At 37.4% G+C, this 17,618-nt stretch overlaps 1 protein-coding gene across 1 annotated transcript in view; it reads right to left on the reverse strand.

Annotated features, from left to right (window-relative positions):
* LOC106142102 (uncharacterized) overlaps nucleotides 1–17,618 on the reverse strand; it is a 126,914-nt gene that overhangs the window by 97,754 nt on the left and 11,542 nt on the right. Inside the window, exon 2 of the mRNA XM_060952949.1 lies at nucleotides 14,346–14,593. Coding sequence (XP_060808932.1) covers nucleotides 14,346–14,439 — 94 coding nt within the window. The 5' untranslated portion in view covers nucleotides 14,440–14,593. The remainder of the gene's footprint in view (nucleotides 1–14,345; nucleotides 14,594–17,618) is intronic.

The following is a 17,618-nucleotide window of genomic DNA, read 5'->3' on the forward strand; positions in this document are numbered from 1 at the left end:
GATAGTTTCTGACTGCTCATAAAGGCATGCAAAGCTCCATTCACCATGTTCCCCGCGTTCACTCTCCTTTCAATATCACTATCATACTTGCCATCCGATGTAAACTTTGATCCTAGATATACGAACTCTTTCACTTGCTCCACTTTTTCTCCTCCAATCAAAATATTACATGCTGTCATTTCTTTCTCCATTTCAAAAACCAGTGTTTTAGTTTTACTTACGTTCACTTTCATTCCTTTCTCTTTTAAAGCTTCATGCATACAGTTTACCATCTCCTGTAACTCCTCCGCTGATGACGCCAGTATAACCTGATCGTCGGCATAGAGCAGACATTTGACGAGTAACTCATTCATCCTTAATCCACTTTTAGACTCTTTCAAATCTGTCAAACAGCTATCCATAAATAGGTTGAACAGCCACGGTGACGCAACACATCCTTGCCTAACGCCTTTCTCAATCTTAAACCACTCAGTGTGCGCTCCGTTTATCCTGACACAAGCACTCGAATCCTCATATAAGGATTTCAGTGCTCGTATTAAGAGACTGCTCACCCCATGCATAGAAAGTGCTGACCACAATTCATTCCTCTCAACTCTGTCATAGGCCTTTTCCAGATCTACGAATGTGCAATAGACTTTTTGACTCTTGGCCAAAAACTTTTCGGCTATGCACCGCAAGGAAAAGACCTGATCAGTACATCCCATTCCCTTTCGAAATCCCGCTTGAGCATCCCATATTTTGTCATCAGTTTCATTCCTGACTCTATTAATCAATACCTTAGCATACAATTTGCCGACGACGCTAAGCAGGCTTATACCACGATAATTTTTGCAGTCCAGCTGTGACCCTTTTCCTTTGTAAAGTGGCACGATAACAGCCTTACACCAATCTTTTGGTACTCGGCCGCTTCTCCAACACAAATTGAAAAGGCAGTACAACTGACTAGCTACTACGCCTTTTCCTGCTTTAAGCATCTCGACCGACACTCTATCACACCCAGCAGCCTTTCCCGCTTTCATACTCTTAAGTGCTTCCACAATTTCGAACATTTCAATTTCGCCTTCCATCTCATTCTCTTTTTCTTCGCTATAGCAGAAATCTTTCTTATTTCCTTCCTTTTTTTCAAATAAACTTTCAAAATAGTCCTTCCATATCTTTAGTACACATTCTTCTCCTTTCACAACGCTACCATCCTGGCATCTGATCCTAGTCAGCTCTCTGGTTATAGTATTTCCTCGGGCTGACCTTACGGATTTCCAGAATACTTTCAGATTTGACTGAAAGTCTTCTGATAGCCTTTTATCAAAATCCTCTTTATACTCTTCTTTCTTTCTAATCACAGCTTTCTTAACCAAATCTTTCATTTTCTTATATTCCTTACGTGCTTCATTCACATCTTCATCTATAACCTCTTGCATTCTTAAGTTAGCTTTTGCTGCTAACAAATCCAGCCATGCTTTCTTCTTTAATCGCACAAGTTCTTGCACATCTTTACTCATCCACGCATTTTTGTGATTTTTTCCTTTCCTTCTTCTACTTACACCACACACTTCAACAGCTACTTTCACAATTCTTTCTTTAAATTCCTTCCATCCATCTTCAATATCGCTCATTTCATCTAAATCTTCAAATTCATCCTTCAGTCTATTAATATACTTCTTACCTACATCCATATCTTGCAAATTTTCTACTTTTACTCTTTCCAAAGCGCTGGTTTGCTCCCTTACCCTGTGCCGCCAGCGATTGAAGATACCCCTTATCCGGGATATCACCAGTAAATGGTCCGAGTCAATGCCAGCACCGCGATATGCACGGGTATCCAGCACTTTGTTCTTCAATCTTTCATCTACAATCACAAAGTCTATCATACTTTTTAAAATACCTTCCACTCTTGTGTAGGTGTGGATCTCTTTATGTTGAAACATTGAGTTCGACACAAAAAGATCCCACTCTAGACAAATTTCTAATACACTTCTTCCATTATCATTCACCTTTTCGTCACCAAACGCACCAAGCACCTTTTCATATCCATCACGCTTTACACCCACCCATCCATTAAAATCACCTAACATAATAATCTTCTCATTTGGCTTGGTAACTTTCAATACTTCTCTTACACTATTCCAGAACTCCTCGTTTTCGCTTTTTGCTGATGTTGTACCCCTCGAACCCACATCCCAAGGTGCATAAACACCTAGAACGAAGATCCGAGTGATTCCAACTTTCAGCCTAATCCATAGAAGACGAGGGCTGACACACTCATACTCATTCACGCACTCAGCCATTCGTGCAGAAAGAATTAGACCGACCCCTTGACAGCCTCGGCTGGTACTGGAAATTCCAGACCAATACGCCGTGTAAGGGCCGTGCTGCGTCGCGTCGCATCCTTTCCGCTTCGTTTCATTCACGCACAACACATCCAAACGTCTTTCATCCATCATCTGGCATACTTCCTCAATCTTATCCTTCATTCCTCCTCTTACATTCATCGTCGCAAAGCGGCTTTCAGCAGACCGCATACCGCTCCCGCCGGGAACGAGACGTGATGGGGTGCGGACACCATCGCCGCCATTTATATGCTTTTTAAGGTTCATAATGCGATTCCCACGAGACGCTAGGGAAAAATTTGGTCCGCCCCAGCAGAGCCCCGCATGCCAGGGTAAGGCTAGCCATTACCTGGGGGTCGCCCAACCCCATGGCGGAAGTGGCACGCTCGAGACTAGGCTCGCCCCTAGCCATGCATCCATCGGCGCGGCAGACCTTAGATTGGCAGGGATTTACATTAAAGAGGAATCCCAAGTCTATCCCTTAGTCGGCTCTTACGACATCCGTGGGAAAGAGATGGAGTGGTCCTATTCTTTTGTAATGGTGCCGGGAACCACACGGCAATATACTAAACCTTAATTAAAGTTTAAATATTAACAAAATTTAAACTTTAATTAAGGTTGATGTGCCATGTGGTTCCCGGCACCAGTTAAAAAATAATATGACCACTCTTTCTCGTTCCCATGGATGTCGTAAAAGGCGACTAAGGGATATGGTTATAAACATGCCTAGTTTATAACCATATCCCTCAGTCGCCTTTTAGACAATGGGCTAGCAACCTGTCACTAATTGAATCTCAATTCAAACATCAAGCCAAACAGCTGAGTGTTGCCTATGATTCTTTTCAAGACTGTTGGCTCTGTCAAACCCGCATGGGATAAAGACGTGACTATATGTATGGATTAATTTGTTAGTCGACTCCATTCATTTTTAATTCCAACAAAGTCGATGAATGTTTTAAAGAGGGGAATAATATATGTCTGAAGATATCACACGTTGTCATATTACAAAGGATATTATATTTGTTACATTTGTTTAACGTGAATCTTATTTCCTTTCAAATAAGGGTTGGTTCACATTAACTTTTTTGATCAGGTTATTCATCAAAAAACAGATGACAGATCTATGATGCTGTGAGGACGGTTTTATGCATTCTGTTTCTTTTCATTTAGTTTTATTTTTTTTGTTATTATAAACTTTAATAGCTGTGCTCGCAACTTCGTTTGCGTGAAATAGTTATTTTGGGCATTATTGAAGCCCTCAAGAATGAATAATTTTCCCCGTTTTTTTTTTCGCATTTTCTATTATTTCTTTGCTCCTTATAGTTGCAGCGTGATGTTATATAGCCTAAAGCAGCATTCAACGCAAAAATAATTTTTCATTTCGAACCAGTAGTTCCTGAGATTAGCGCGTTCAAACAAACAAACTATTCAGCTTTATAATATTAGTATAGATAGAATGTTTCTGGTTTTTATTATTATTATTTTTTTCAATAAAATTTCATTTGTAGTAGTGTACTACTTCTTTTCGCTAAATTTAGTCAGGGGAGAGGCTTATAAACTTTATTCTTTTAGGCGACGGGCTTATACCTCAATTCTATCATTAAGCCAATGCGGCCTTCCAGTCTTTTCGAGATTTTTGGCTCTGTCTTCCCCGTAAAGAATTGTTATGTGATTATAGGTATATACCTATATCTACCCTTAAACCTACACATTAGTTCTCGAGAAAACCTTTCCCCCGCACAGAAACCCTCAAAATTTCTCCCGCAGGAATCGAACCCGCGAATCAATACAAATAGTCAGTGCACTCATTAAACCTGTCTCCCCTTTAATCCACACATAAATTAACCAAAAGCAATTGTGGCTATCACTTACAGCGGCCGGGGCAGACGGGCGATTTGGCGTTGCGATTATTTCAAGTACATAAATAAATGTGTGCCGTGTGGTTCCCGGCACCAATAGGGATGTCGTAAAAGGCGACTAGGGGGTAGGCTTATAAATTTGGGATTCTTATTTTAGGCGATGGGCCAGCAACCTGTGACTATTTGAATCTCAATTCTATCTTAAAGCCGAATAGCTGAACGTGACCTATCAGTCTTTTCAAGACTGTTGGCCCTGTCTACCCCGCAAGGGATATAAATGTGATTATATGTACATATGTATGTATATAAATGAAATAGGTATATGAAATAAAACAGTAAAAAAGAAATGTCTGTACATTGCACATATTTTACATGAAAACAAAACGATAAAGAAACAGTATTGTAACTGATTTTAAACTTTTCTCGTTGCATTATATCTACAACTTAGAAATAATACAAGTATTTAACGCGCACATTTATTAACTGTAAGAACGTGAAAAAAAAAATCTGTCTGTTTGTTTGTTTGTTAAAAGATCGCTTGAAATTCTCGCGAGCATAAACGGGATATTTCGTTATTACATAAAAAAATCGCCGCACTATTACCGTCATCCGCAAAAAAGTCGCACGTCTGCACAGATCGATTTAACAGTAACATTGCTTCTTAATCGTCCGAGGGGTGACATTTTCATCTATTTGTGTGTGGTCAGCTCCAATCTACTGGTTACTGGTATTTTTAGCTTAGCTGTTAGTTGTATACGTTAGATAATTGTGTGCCGTGTGGTTCCCGGCACCTTAGAATAGGACCACTCTGTATCTTCCCCATGGATGAGGTAAAGGCGACTCAGGGAGAGGCTGGTGAAGTTGGAATTCTTCTTGTGGGAGATGGGCAAGCAACCTGTCACTATATTAATCTCAACCCCATAATCAAGCCGCCATTTTACACCTTCCCCATGGATGACGTAAAGGCGACTCAGGGAGAGGATGGTGAAGTTGGAATTCTTCTTAGAAGTTAGTAAGAGTTGGGTTAGCAACCTGTCACTATTTGAATCTCAACTCCATAATGAAGTCGTGGCTTTTCTGTCCTTTCAAGACTGTTTGCTCTGCCTCACCCGCAAGGGATAAAGACGTGATTATATGTATGTCCGAACACATCAATTTAACAATCACATTCTCAATCGTCCGAGGAATGACCATTTCATCTTTTTGTGGTCAACTCCAAACGGCTTCTGCCCCAGTATAGCATGGCACGCGAGATGCCGTTTCTATCGCGCGAAAAACTATCGCTGTTTCGCTTTTTATTACGACGTGAAACGGGACAGGGATAGTTTTTCGTGCGGCTAAAACGACTTCGTGCGTGTCAAGCTACGATGGCCAGTATTTTTAGCTTAGCTGTTAGCTGTGTACGTTAGGTAATTGTCTGCGTTTAATGGTTTGTGGGTTATTAATGGGTATGAGACAGAGATAACAATAGTTAGCTACACTGAGGAGTATACAACTTTATTTATTTACTTATTAAAAACTTTATCGCAAGAGATAAAATGTACAAAAGACGGACTTAATGCCGTTTGGCATTCTCTATCAGTCAACCAGCTGACCAAACAGAAAAACTGCACATGCATACCTACTGCAAAATACTTGCTTTTTTATATTAAATTTTAAATTTAACATTACCTACAAGCAAAATAAAACAATCAAAAATTGCCAGCTCCGTAAGGATCGTAGCAAGTGGAAATCCATAGTCTCTGTCTACCCCAATGGGAGACAGGCGTGATGGTGTGTGTTGTGTAGTTTTTGATTATCGTGAGGTGACTCACGATAATCAAAAACTACACAACACTTATTTAAATAAAACAGTTGTTGTCTTGAACTCGAGGTGTTTCATTTAATCATTACAGTGTGTATGTATGTATGTATGTCTGTGTAAAAATGACCACCTCGAATAGCTCTGCCTATCCCAAACGGGTAAAGAAATTTGTGCACGTAGATAGAAGCAGTCAGTTATAACGCTATATAAATAAGACAACAAATTTTTACTACGGCAAAGTTAAAATTCGTATGCAGCCTTACAGAACCATAAGTGCGTAAATCCAACTCGCTCTTGGCCATTTTTAATTACATAACGGAAAAGAATGAACTCATAGATCATTCCCTTGCAAATTTAGGTCGAAAAGCTTAGAAAAATGAGATATTAATGTATAAATAATTATGTGTTTCATTGGTATAAAGACTTGGGAGTATTCAATCTTCTTTATTAATTATGTACATTTTGTGCGCAGACTTTATAAGGCACAGAAGCGGCATTTGTTTTTATGATATTTAGCTTAAATAATAACTAAAAATTATAAATGCGAAAGTCTGGAGAAGGATAAAGATAGATATCAATATATCATGCCACCGTAAGAGTAAAACATACAAAACACACAGAGATGGTACAAAGGCGGACTTATCGCTAATGCAATCTCTTCCAGTCAACCTTTGGGTGGATGGAAACCAAACAGGAGATTGTATCCGGAAATACTATAGTTCCTGTAGGATGAATGGAAAAACCTGTATTCTTTTGTAGGTGATGGTAGTGATTATTTATTTATTATTATTAAACTTAGATATTTTTACATTACATACATTATGAATGAATACTTTCATTAATGGTGCTATAATAACATATTTTGTAAATATCATAAATGCAAAAGTTGGTAAATATGTGTGTGTGAGTGTTACTCTTGCAAAGAAATTTATTACACAGGTAGAATATAACCTGGAATAACATTTATGATAATACTCCACAACCTTTGCAGGGGACTCTAATCCACTGCTAACAGCTGCCTGGATGTGCAATTATCCACACGACATTTTCCCTCACCGTCGTTCACAGCCGCATCGGTTAGCTGTCAAACTAATGTATGTTCATAAATAAAAAAAACTCATTAGCGCTTGTAAGTGTCTAAGCAACAATATACCAACAAACATAGTGGCTTTGTCCCATCGTCTGTACATCGCGAAGTTAGCATTCATAGTTTGTCAAAACTTCCAATTCCAAATCAGCGTGCGGCGTTGAATAAGCTCCGTGGCTAACTTCAGCCCGGGTTGTACCAATTAAAGCCAGGAGTCGGCTTGTTACAGTCGAGACACACCTTTTGTTTTCTCGAATTGAAGTTAGTTGCATGTCGCAACTTTGTTATTAATTTAATAGCGTATACTTCGGTCGTTGTAATTATGCGTTATTTTAGTTACGAGTTTAGATGTGACAGATTTCAGTGCTTTTGATGGCGGTTTGGTTATAACTTTTCATGGAATGTTGCTTACATGCTGTCTTTTTCATTAATACATACATACATACATATGATCACGTCTTTAACCATTACGGGGTAGACAGAGTCTTGAAAAGACTGATAGGCCACGTTCTGCTGTTTGGCTTAATGATAGAATTGAGATGCAAATAGTGACGGGTTGCAAGCCCATCGCCTAAAAGAAGAATCCCAAGTTTATAAGCCTATCCCTTAGTCGCATTTTATGACAACCATGGGAACGAACGATTAATGTCCTTTATAAATTAAACATTTAAATGAATTGCGGTTCAGACAAATTCAATCAGATACTGACAGGTTCAGCGCATCATCGTCTCAAGTTTATAAACCGATGCTTGGCACTAGAAAAGGTAGACACATTTTGTATTATTTTAAAAATCCATATAATATCTCATTCAATAATCTCTTCATAAAAACAAACACCTACTAGATTCCCGGCAAAAACTTAAATAATTTTCCCAGATTTGAAGACAATTTTCTTGTACCATCTAAAGATTCATAACTCTATAGTCTTTATACCGCTTAGAGAATTTTTAATGCTCTCAAATACCCAAGTGTGCTCTCCGCTTCATTATAACATGTCTTAAGTGAAAACAGGGCATTACAGAATTAATATTTAGGCAGAGTCTACAATGTCGGCTTTGTTTGAAATGCGTTATATTATGTGATATTTGAATAATAAATTTAAAAAATGTAAGAAAGTAGCGTTTGCGTAGCTTTGTTCTATAGTAATTTTTAATGTGATAGTAAGTGTTTTTGTTATCTCTACACGTGTTTTCTCCTGAACTAGTCTTCTTGGAATTTCATGTTTATATAATTAAGAGTCTTGGAGATGGACATAGGGTGCCTTGCATCGCGGTAAAAACTAGATTTGCGAAAAACCTGAATTCTTTTATACCTACATACATACATATAATCACGTCTATATCCCTTGCGGGGTAGACAGAGCCAATAGTGTTGAAAAGACTGATAGGCTTCGTTCATCTGATTGGCTTTAAGATAGAATTGAGATTCAAATAGTGACAGGTTGCTAGCCCATCGCCTTAAAGAAGAATCCCAAGTTTATAAGCCTTTCCCTTAGTCGCCTTATGACATCCACGGAAACGAGATGGAGTGGTCCTATTCTCTTTTTTATTGGTGCCAAGAACCACACGGCACGAATTTTTTTTTAGATGGCGCTAAATATGTTGCTTTTCTGTAGGTGGCGCTAAAACCGCGCAGGCGAAGTTGCGGGTAAAAGCTTGTTTAAAAAAAAAACATATAACAGTCATAATTGTCCAAATTACATCCAATTGTTAGCTGATGATAGATAACTCGACGATTTCTGAGAACTTTGTGAAATGAAAACATTTCGTCAATCCATTAGGCCACTTCAGCCATTATCCGACATGCCCAAAATGGCGGCCGGTTAGCGTCACGTAATTCCCGCCAAAACGCGTTTATTGACAGAAATGAAAGACAAAAAAAAAACAGAAATTGCCTTCGCTGTCTACAGCAATGAATGCAGCATAAATAATCAGACGTCGTGGCAAATTACTTAGAACGGGCGGGTTGAAAATTGATGACTACACAAGAATAAGTACCGGGCCGCCATGTCAACTGGCTGTCGGCGCGGTGTTTCCTTTGCGTTCCTTTTTTAAATTCGAAATTAGAACTATTTATTGATGAGCCGATGCTTTTAGAATGGGGACGTCGTATTCTTTTTTCAAATTACAAAATAGGTTGGGGACAGGGATATCGACTTAATTTTATTGTGTGCTATTAGGAATGTAAAGACAAAAGTAATTACTAAAGATATATTTTTTTTATTTATTGCCTGCCTTTGTTTATAAATTTCACTTTCATATATAAGATACAGGAATATATTCTGAGTGTAACATACACATATCACGTCTACATACCTTACGGGGTAAACAGAGCCAACAGTGTTAAAAGGCATATTCAGTTGGCTGGCTCAATGATGAAACCTGTCAAAACCTTAACCTTAACTTAACAACTGTAAATTATTTCTCATTTTACTGCTTTTCAGCTTGTTGTTTTTGGTTTTACATATTTACACAGGACGAAAAAGCCAGAGGCCTTAAACAATGCTGTCAAGTATTAAAAAAAACATCCTTATTGTTTTTCTCACTCGATACCGCACAATTATCTGTCAAGATTACCAGCTAAATCCGGTCGGATCCGGTAAAAACCGGTTTAAAAAACTCACTTAACATATAAATCAGTGACATATAAGCTGGCTTATTAAACGTTACCTTTATACTGTCTCAGTCTAGGGGAGTTCCCGTACGTCATAAATTTAAGCACTCCGCCTTGGTAATGAATCAATGACTGGAACAGAGAGTGGGGTGGAGACGGCACTGAAATACTTTCGTGTTCGAGAACGCTTTAAATAGTGATGTGGCGGGTCGTTCACGTGCTTGTAATATCATACATACATATAGTGATGTCTATATCCCTTGCGAGGTAGACAGGGCCAACAGTCTTAAAAAGACTGATTGGCCAAGTTCGGCTGTTAGGCTTGACGATAGAATTGAGATTCAAATAGTTACATATTGCTAGCCCATCGCCTAAATGACGAATCCCAAGTTGATACGCCTATCCCTTAGTCTCCTTTTTCGACATCTATGGGAAAGCGATGGAGTGGTCCTATTCTTTTTTACATTGGTGTCACACGGCATTGCATAGCGTTAAATAAATAAAATAAAAATAAATATAAACGGGACGATTGTGTTACGAGATATTAACTCAACGATAGTAGATATATTTTATAATAAATACTCATATAGATTAACGTCCAAGACCCAGGCCAATCAGAGAAAGTTTGTTTCTCATCATGCCCTGGCCGGGATTCGAACCCGGGACCTCAGAGTTACAGACAAGCGCACTGCCACTGCGCCACTGAGGCCGACATTGAAACATAAATCATAACAACTCGACTCCATCCCATTCTCTGTCCACGTTAAACTGCGTTTTAAACTCTACGGATTTATTCTAAAGTTATTTCCATAAACCAACAGATTCGAACTGCGACGATCAATTTTAAACCTTATTTCCTTTGTCCGAAGCCGCGTGACTTTGGGCCTTAAAGTTTAAGATGTATCATTAATTTTGTAGGTACCTACGTGTTATTTGTTTAATTTTACCAATTTCAGAGATTATATTAAAGTCGGGGGCTCGAAGAATGGACAGGAGTTGGTACTGAAAGGAAACAAATAAACAAAATGTATACGCCGTGTGGTTCTCGGCACTTTTGAATAGGATAACTTCATCAGCGGATGACCAGCGTCTGCCATTTGCTGAGCGGAGACCTTTTTGGTACATTTTAGGATGTAAACTGTCATATTTTGATTTGTATTTTGTACCAAATAAACATTTTTTGCCTTTGCCTTTCGCAGAAACCCGGGATGCGCCTTTTAACCATGAGCCTGGATTGGGTGGAGTCAGGTTTTAACCCGAAACTACTTTCAACCTCCTCAACCTTTGCAGGGTAAACTTAACCATAATGGATGTGTCACATTGGTTAGCACTCAAACTAGTGTAGGAAAAGTGACATTGGTGTATCGAAGGCGGGCCACCTTAAACAGATTTTACCACTGACTATGTAGATTAAATCAGTGTCTTCCGTTTGGGCTATGCTTTGATATGTCAGTCAATCAATGTCCTCTTTTATCAAATAACTAACAACATTGTTACAAATAATTCATCAAAATCGGTCTAGCAAATTATTCGTATAAGCGTTATTTTACGGACATACGCATTTATAATATTTGTGCGTAATAGACATACCTACCTATAATATTATGATAGATGAAATTTTGACCAAGGAGAAATCTTCCCCTACACCTACTTATTCACGAGGCGGTTCCTTCGTAAACGTTCTATTTTTAAAACGTTTCACTGTCAACTGTCAAACTCGATGACAGATGGCGCTTATTGCAAGCCGCGGGATAAGGCGGGGATTTGTGGAAACGCCGCCATTTTCTGAACGTTCTATATTCGAAATTAAGCAAGGAGGCACGTTTCGGCTATTAGCCGAGGAAGTGTTACATTTTTAAATATGGAAAGGAATATGTTTGTCTAAACATTTTTTTTTTTAATTTAGGGTGTGTAGTGTAACACTTTTTTGTATGTTTACTTTAGAGCGCACGTGTTTTATGAGACTTTAACTTTATTTTTCACTATATTTTTTAGTCCTTTGACATTTAAGTAACTAACATACTCAAGTGAAATTTTTCCTCAGCTCATGTTTAATATAAATACAGTCTGGCATATAATCAGTGGAATTTATACAGTAAGTAGTTTCGCCTGTAAATTATTAGATATCTTGTCTTTTCTAAAAATGACTGAATACTATGGTTGAAACTGCCTTTACAAATTTGCTTTTATTTTACCGGTCATAATGTAAACAGTCTTGAAAACACTGAATGGCAACGTTCAGCTATTTGGCTTACTGATAGAATTGAGATTCAAATAGGGACAAGATGCTAGCCCGTCGCCTAAGGAGTATCCCAAGTTTATAAACCTTAGTCACCTTTTACGACGTCCACCATGGGAAAGAGATGGAGTGGTCCTATTCTTATTTTCTATTTGTGCCGGGAACCACACGGCATGTATGTTGGAAAATCATAGCCCATAAGTTAAATCACTACACTTATATCTAGTTTCCCGGAAGAAAATAAAAAGGCTTTTGTTCATATCGCCTCTGTACATATCTTTATCAATTTCTTCCGCATCTATAAGTTGGCTTGAACATCCGGACTAGTTTCATATCCTGTATTCTCTTGGGAACGTTAAGAGAAAACTCTTTTTGTTTTTGAAAAGAATAGTCGGCGAGTTTTTGACTTAACAATGTGATAGGTAAAAGATCTACATTTCATACATATAATCGCGTCTATATCTTTTGCGAGGTAGACAGAGCCAACAGTTTTGAAAAGACTGAAAGGCCACGTTCAGCTGTTTGGCTTAATGATAGAATTGAGATTCAAATAGTGACAGGTTGCTAGCTCACATGCTCACACGTTTTTTTTGAAATTTGTTCATTCGATTATAATCGTGGCGACGCCTGTCCTGTCCATATGACATTTCTAATGAAATCTCTGTATTATGTGCTGAGAACCTCTTTTTTCCCGAAGTTCCTCTTCAAAGGGAGGTGTGGCCAGAGGCCAGTAGCTTCGTGGAATAACCTGACTTACCCAATCCAGAATCGTGGTTATACGCGTACTCACGGTGAGGTGATGACGCAACCGGGACAAACGTAAGGAGAAAGAGGAGAATCCGCGGGGAAAAAAACGACTCATAACGAAATCAATCCGACATTTTTGATAAACTATCATTAATTACTCGAGAACGTGTTCTATATCAGTAATGATTTAAAAAAAAATTCCATCTGCATACGTAGGGTTAATCCAATGAACGTGTCAAACGCCATCTGTCAAATGAAAGTGACTTCGGAATTTGAAAATAGAATTGGAGCCGAGAACTTAATTTATTATCTCCCGCCGCTCGTTATGCCGCGTTCTAAATTTGAAAAAGGTTTTGACGTTTGTCTATGGTGTTTAACTGTCAACGGGGAAATGGGCGTTTTAGATGTCAACTGATTAACAGAATATCTTTTGCCTAATAGAAAATAAAAAATAAACAAAAGACTACTTCATTTTTTCTGGTTAAATTGAAACATACGTTAGGTTCATCTGTATTATCATATCATGAATGTTGGCTCTGTCTATCCCGGAAGGGATATAGACGTGTTAATATTTATGTTTGTAAGCGATAAGCTTGACTTTTTCATGTTTAATTTAAAACAATATATTTTAAGCATAACTCTGAAAAGCTTATTAGCTTTTATCTTGGTTTTTAAAAAAAAAATACTAATTACTATAAATAAAAACAACTGACATCGATCTAGATTAACGATACCAACTTTTTTCTTTTTTGTTTAATTAAAAAAATATGTTAAGCATCTACATTTACAATTGTCTATGGTACTGTAAAATAAAAAAAAATATATATATGATATCTATGACTACAATAATCTATGGTACAATAAAATAAATTAACCATAACATCACTCGATTACCCGTCTCTTCCCGAAGGCCATTACATGTTATTTTGTATAATTTACTAACGTGTGGTACACATTAGGAAAACGTTACAATTTCGTTATAATTTCAATTTAATTTGTGTCTATCACTCAAGAGTTACGTGTGATATACTTAAAGGCATTACCTTGATTACACTTAAGTAGTTTTAACCGACTTCAAAAAAGGAGGTTATCATTGCGGGCACCTTTTGATATTTCAGACTAGGAATACACTCCTACTACTATCTTTTTCTTATAAATGTCTCTCTCATGGATATCGTAAAAGGCGACTAATAGGCTTTTAAATTTGGGATTCTTCTTTTAGGCGATGGGCTAGCAACCTGTAACTATTTGAATCACAATTCTATCATCAAGCCAAAAAGCTGAACGTGGCCTACCAGTCTTTTCAAGACTGTTGGCTCTGTCTACCCTGCAGGGGATATAGACGTGACTATATGTATGTAAATATATACATTTTACCAGCAGCGCCACGGGGCCTCATCCCCAAAGTAACCCATACGTTTCTCCAACTTACATTCCTCTCGCCCTTATCAAAATCCGTCCACCAGTTTTAGCGTAAAAACATAATTTAGAAGAAAAACATACACACATTCTCACAAACCCTAGCACTTATATTCGTTACCAGTATCATATTAGTCAAGTGAGAGACAGATGTGCAAAAAACTGTTATGTTCCTTTAACATTTACAACAAATTAAATTGAACGCAAATCCGCGGGTAAAAGCTAGTGATAAATGATCAAACCCACTTACCGTATGAAGAATATACAGCCAAACTGAGCAGCAGCAGGATCTGGGTTAGAATCCCGCCATTTCCCGCCTGAAGCACATTCAAGATGGCTGCCATGTCGCAAAACAAAATGGCCGACGGAGAACTATAAACTACGCACTAGCACTCTGTATCACATAATATTAGATTAATTTTGTTTTTAATCTTCACTGGAGTTCTGAGCGAATTTTGGTGTATTTTTTTCTGAAACATTCGCGGGACGAGTCTGCGTCTGGAAAGAAAAGGAAATACGTGTTAGGTATTTGAAAAGGGATTCATTTATTGAGCAGTACATTAAAAAAAAACTGTAAGACGGGACATTTAGTAATAGTACCTATTACTTACAATTTTTTTTAAAACTTTACTATCTAATACATACATACATATAATCACGTCTATATCCCTGCGGAGTAGACAAAGCCAACAATTTTGAAAATACTATTAGGCCACGTTCAGCTGTTTTGCTTACTGAAATAATTGAGATTCATATAAAGTGACATGTTGCTAGCCCGTCGCCTAAAAGAAAAATCCCAAGTTTATACGCATATTCCTTATAAGCGTTCCTGGCTCCAATGGAAAAAAGAATAGGACCACAAAAACGAATAGGATGTCGTAAAAGGCGACTAAGGGATATGGCCTTAGTCGCCTTTTACTACATCCACTAGAAAGAGATGGAGTGGTCATATTCTTTTTTTCATTGGTGCCAGGAACCACATTGCACTCAAAGTAAGTACATACAATTTATTCCTCTTATATTATTAGTATAGATAAGTTCTAAACAAAAGCATGTGAATAAAAAGTAACACAATTGCTATTTGTGTGTCTTATTCAAGCAACATTAACATGGTAATCTCCTTTTACGCTAAGTCGGATAAGCAATTGCAATAAAATCAATCCACACATTTCTTCCACCTAATAATGTATGTATGTCTACAACACATTAGCTCATAAAGGATAATGTATACTTGTATCGTGTTACTGTTCCCTGAACAGTGAAAAAGCACCGTTAATGACATAGTCTAGGGACTGAGGCACACATTTTATCACATTATTTAAATCTATACTAATATTATAAAGCTGAAGAGTTTGTTTGTTTGAACGCGCTAATCTCAGGAACTACTGGTTCGAATTGAAAAATTCTTTTTTTGTTGAATAGAAATTTTGTAGAACAAATTCAACACAAAAACAATTTTTCAATTCGAAGCTATAGTTCCTGAGATAAGCGCATTCAAACAAACAAGCAAACTTTAGCTTTATAATATTAGTATAGATAACAATGTCTTCTCTCATCCACATATCTCCGCGTTTCAGAATACGGACTCTATTAGTGTGTATTGTGACGGTAGTCGGCGTGTTAACAACTTGGCAGTTGAAGAAAATTCTGCCGTGCAGACAGAGCAGTAGCCCGCTAGTTTTCAGTTTCTCAAATACAAATACTTTATTTGCTATAAATGCGGTACAATTATAGGTGTTACAAAGCATATACATTTCGCGCATTTAACCAGTCATGGCATGCAAAAATAATCTCGGTGACCACGGATCATTGTAACACGATTCGTAACGGCCGAGATAAAATGAAGGTACGTTACGTGCGCGTATAATACCTGGCTTTTTAATTTCATTGAGAAATACCACATAAAAATGTCACAAGAACTCAAAGTTTACTAGATTTCTTGTTTTATGCAGCAATAATTATAATATAATCTTGTAAACCATAACACTACAAACTGATGCCTGCGACTTAATTTGCTTTATAATAAGAAAATAAAGAATTTTAATAAGAAGTCATCAAATTTCCTTTTTTTTTTATTCTTACTCTTCTTCTGTTCCTTTATCGGCAATTTTGTTTTCAATAAAAATATATTTAATGTACAGAAATTATTTTATTATGAATTGATGAGTCGATAAAAAAAATTCTGTACAAAAATATCTAAATTCGAAAATTATTTAGATATTATTTCACTAGCTCCTGGACTATAACAGAAGGGCCGGCTAATGCAGTAATTACTGCACTCAGTTTTGTCTGTATTTTTGTTTCATCACTGCCCGGGGGTGGCGAAAAACGAAAGGGAACCAGTACCACAGAAACCGTACTTAATATAAAAATGCGAAAGACTATTTTACGATTTTGCGATTAAAATCGGTTTCGACATTTTACGAGCGTCATCGCAAGTCACAACTTTTTTTTTTTTGACACAACCAAATTTTCAGAATAACTTTTCAGAAAAATTTCGACCATAATCCGAGATGGGGTAAGTCAGATCAAAGACTAATGAAAGAAGCATGTTCACGCCAAAACATGACATCATAGTTTTTAATATATGAGTACGTAGTTGCTGACCACATTGAGTCAGTTATAACCTGATACTTATCCTATTTTCTATTTTACGAGTATTTTCTTTTATCTTTTCAGAAAAGAATAAATTAATTTTCATAATTGTATACAAGGTATCACTTATTGACGTCACATAACATTAACCTGACTATATCTACGACCGTTTTCAACGCGCATGTGTAAAAGAAGCGGCCGAACAAATTACACTGCAGCATATTTTTCCAGAGACAGGAAATAGAAGACTCTGTTTATAAATTTTTAATGATCGCGGTAGAATTAACATGTGTGTACGAGTATTACATACCCTTTTGGTCTCCGACCGCCGATCTTCAGTGCTGGCTTACTACGTCACTGTTGCATAACACCACCCAAGGATTATCCCTCGGGGCCTATAATAATGGACCGTCCTAGCAGGACATAGCGAAATGCCTGCAGCTTCTTTCGCGTGATTCTCTTTTTTCCGAACCTTATATTTTTCAAATAAATATTTAAGAAATACATCACTACATAGTATAAAACAAAGTCGCTATTTTATTTGTCTGTATGCTTAAATCTTTAAAATTACGCAACGGATTTTGATGCGGTTTTTTGTAACAGGTAGAGTGATTCAAGAGGAAGGTTTTTTTGTATAATTTTTCCCGAATTTTGCACCCGTGCGAAGCCGGGGCGGGTCGCTAGTACCTATATAAGAAAAAAAAACAGTGAGTACCCACTGCTTCTGTTCCCGTACGAATTGTAAAAGTCAATAAAGGGAAAACCTAAATAAACTTGGAATTCGCCTTTTCTTTTCTTTTTCAGCTGAACGTGGCCTATCAGTATTTTCAAGACGTTTAACTCTGTCTACCCCGCAAGGGATATAGATATGATTATATGTATGTATGTATTCTTCTTTTGTGCCGTGTTTCCCGGCACTTTGACTACT

The sequence above is a fragment of the Amyelois transitella genome, chromosome 30 (assembly GCF_032362555.1).
Source record: "Amyelois transitella isolate CPQ chromosome 30, ilAmyTran1.1, whole genome shotgun sequence".
Lineage (NCBI taxonomy): Eukaryota > Metazoa > Arthropoda > Insecta > Lepidoptera > Pyralidae > Amyelois > Amyelois transitella.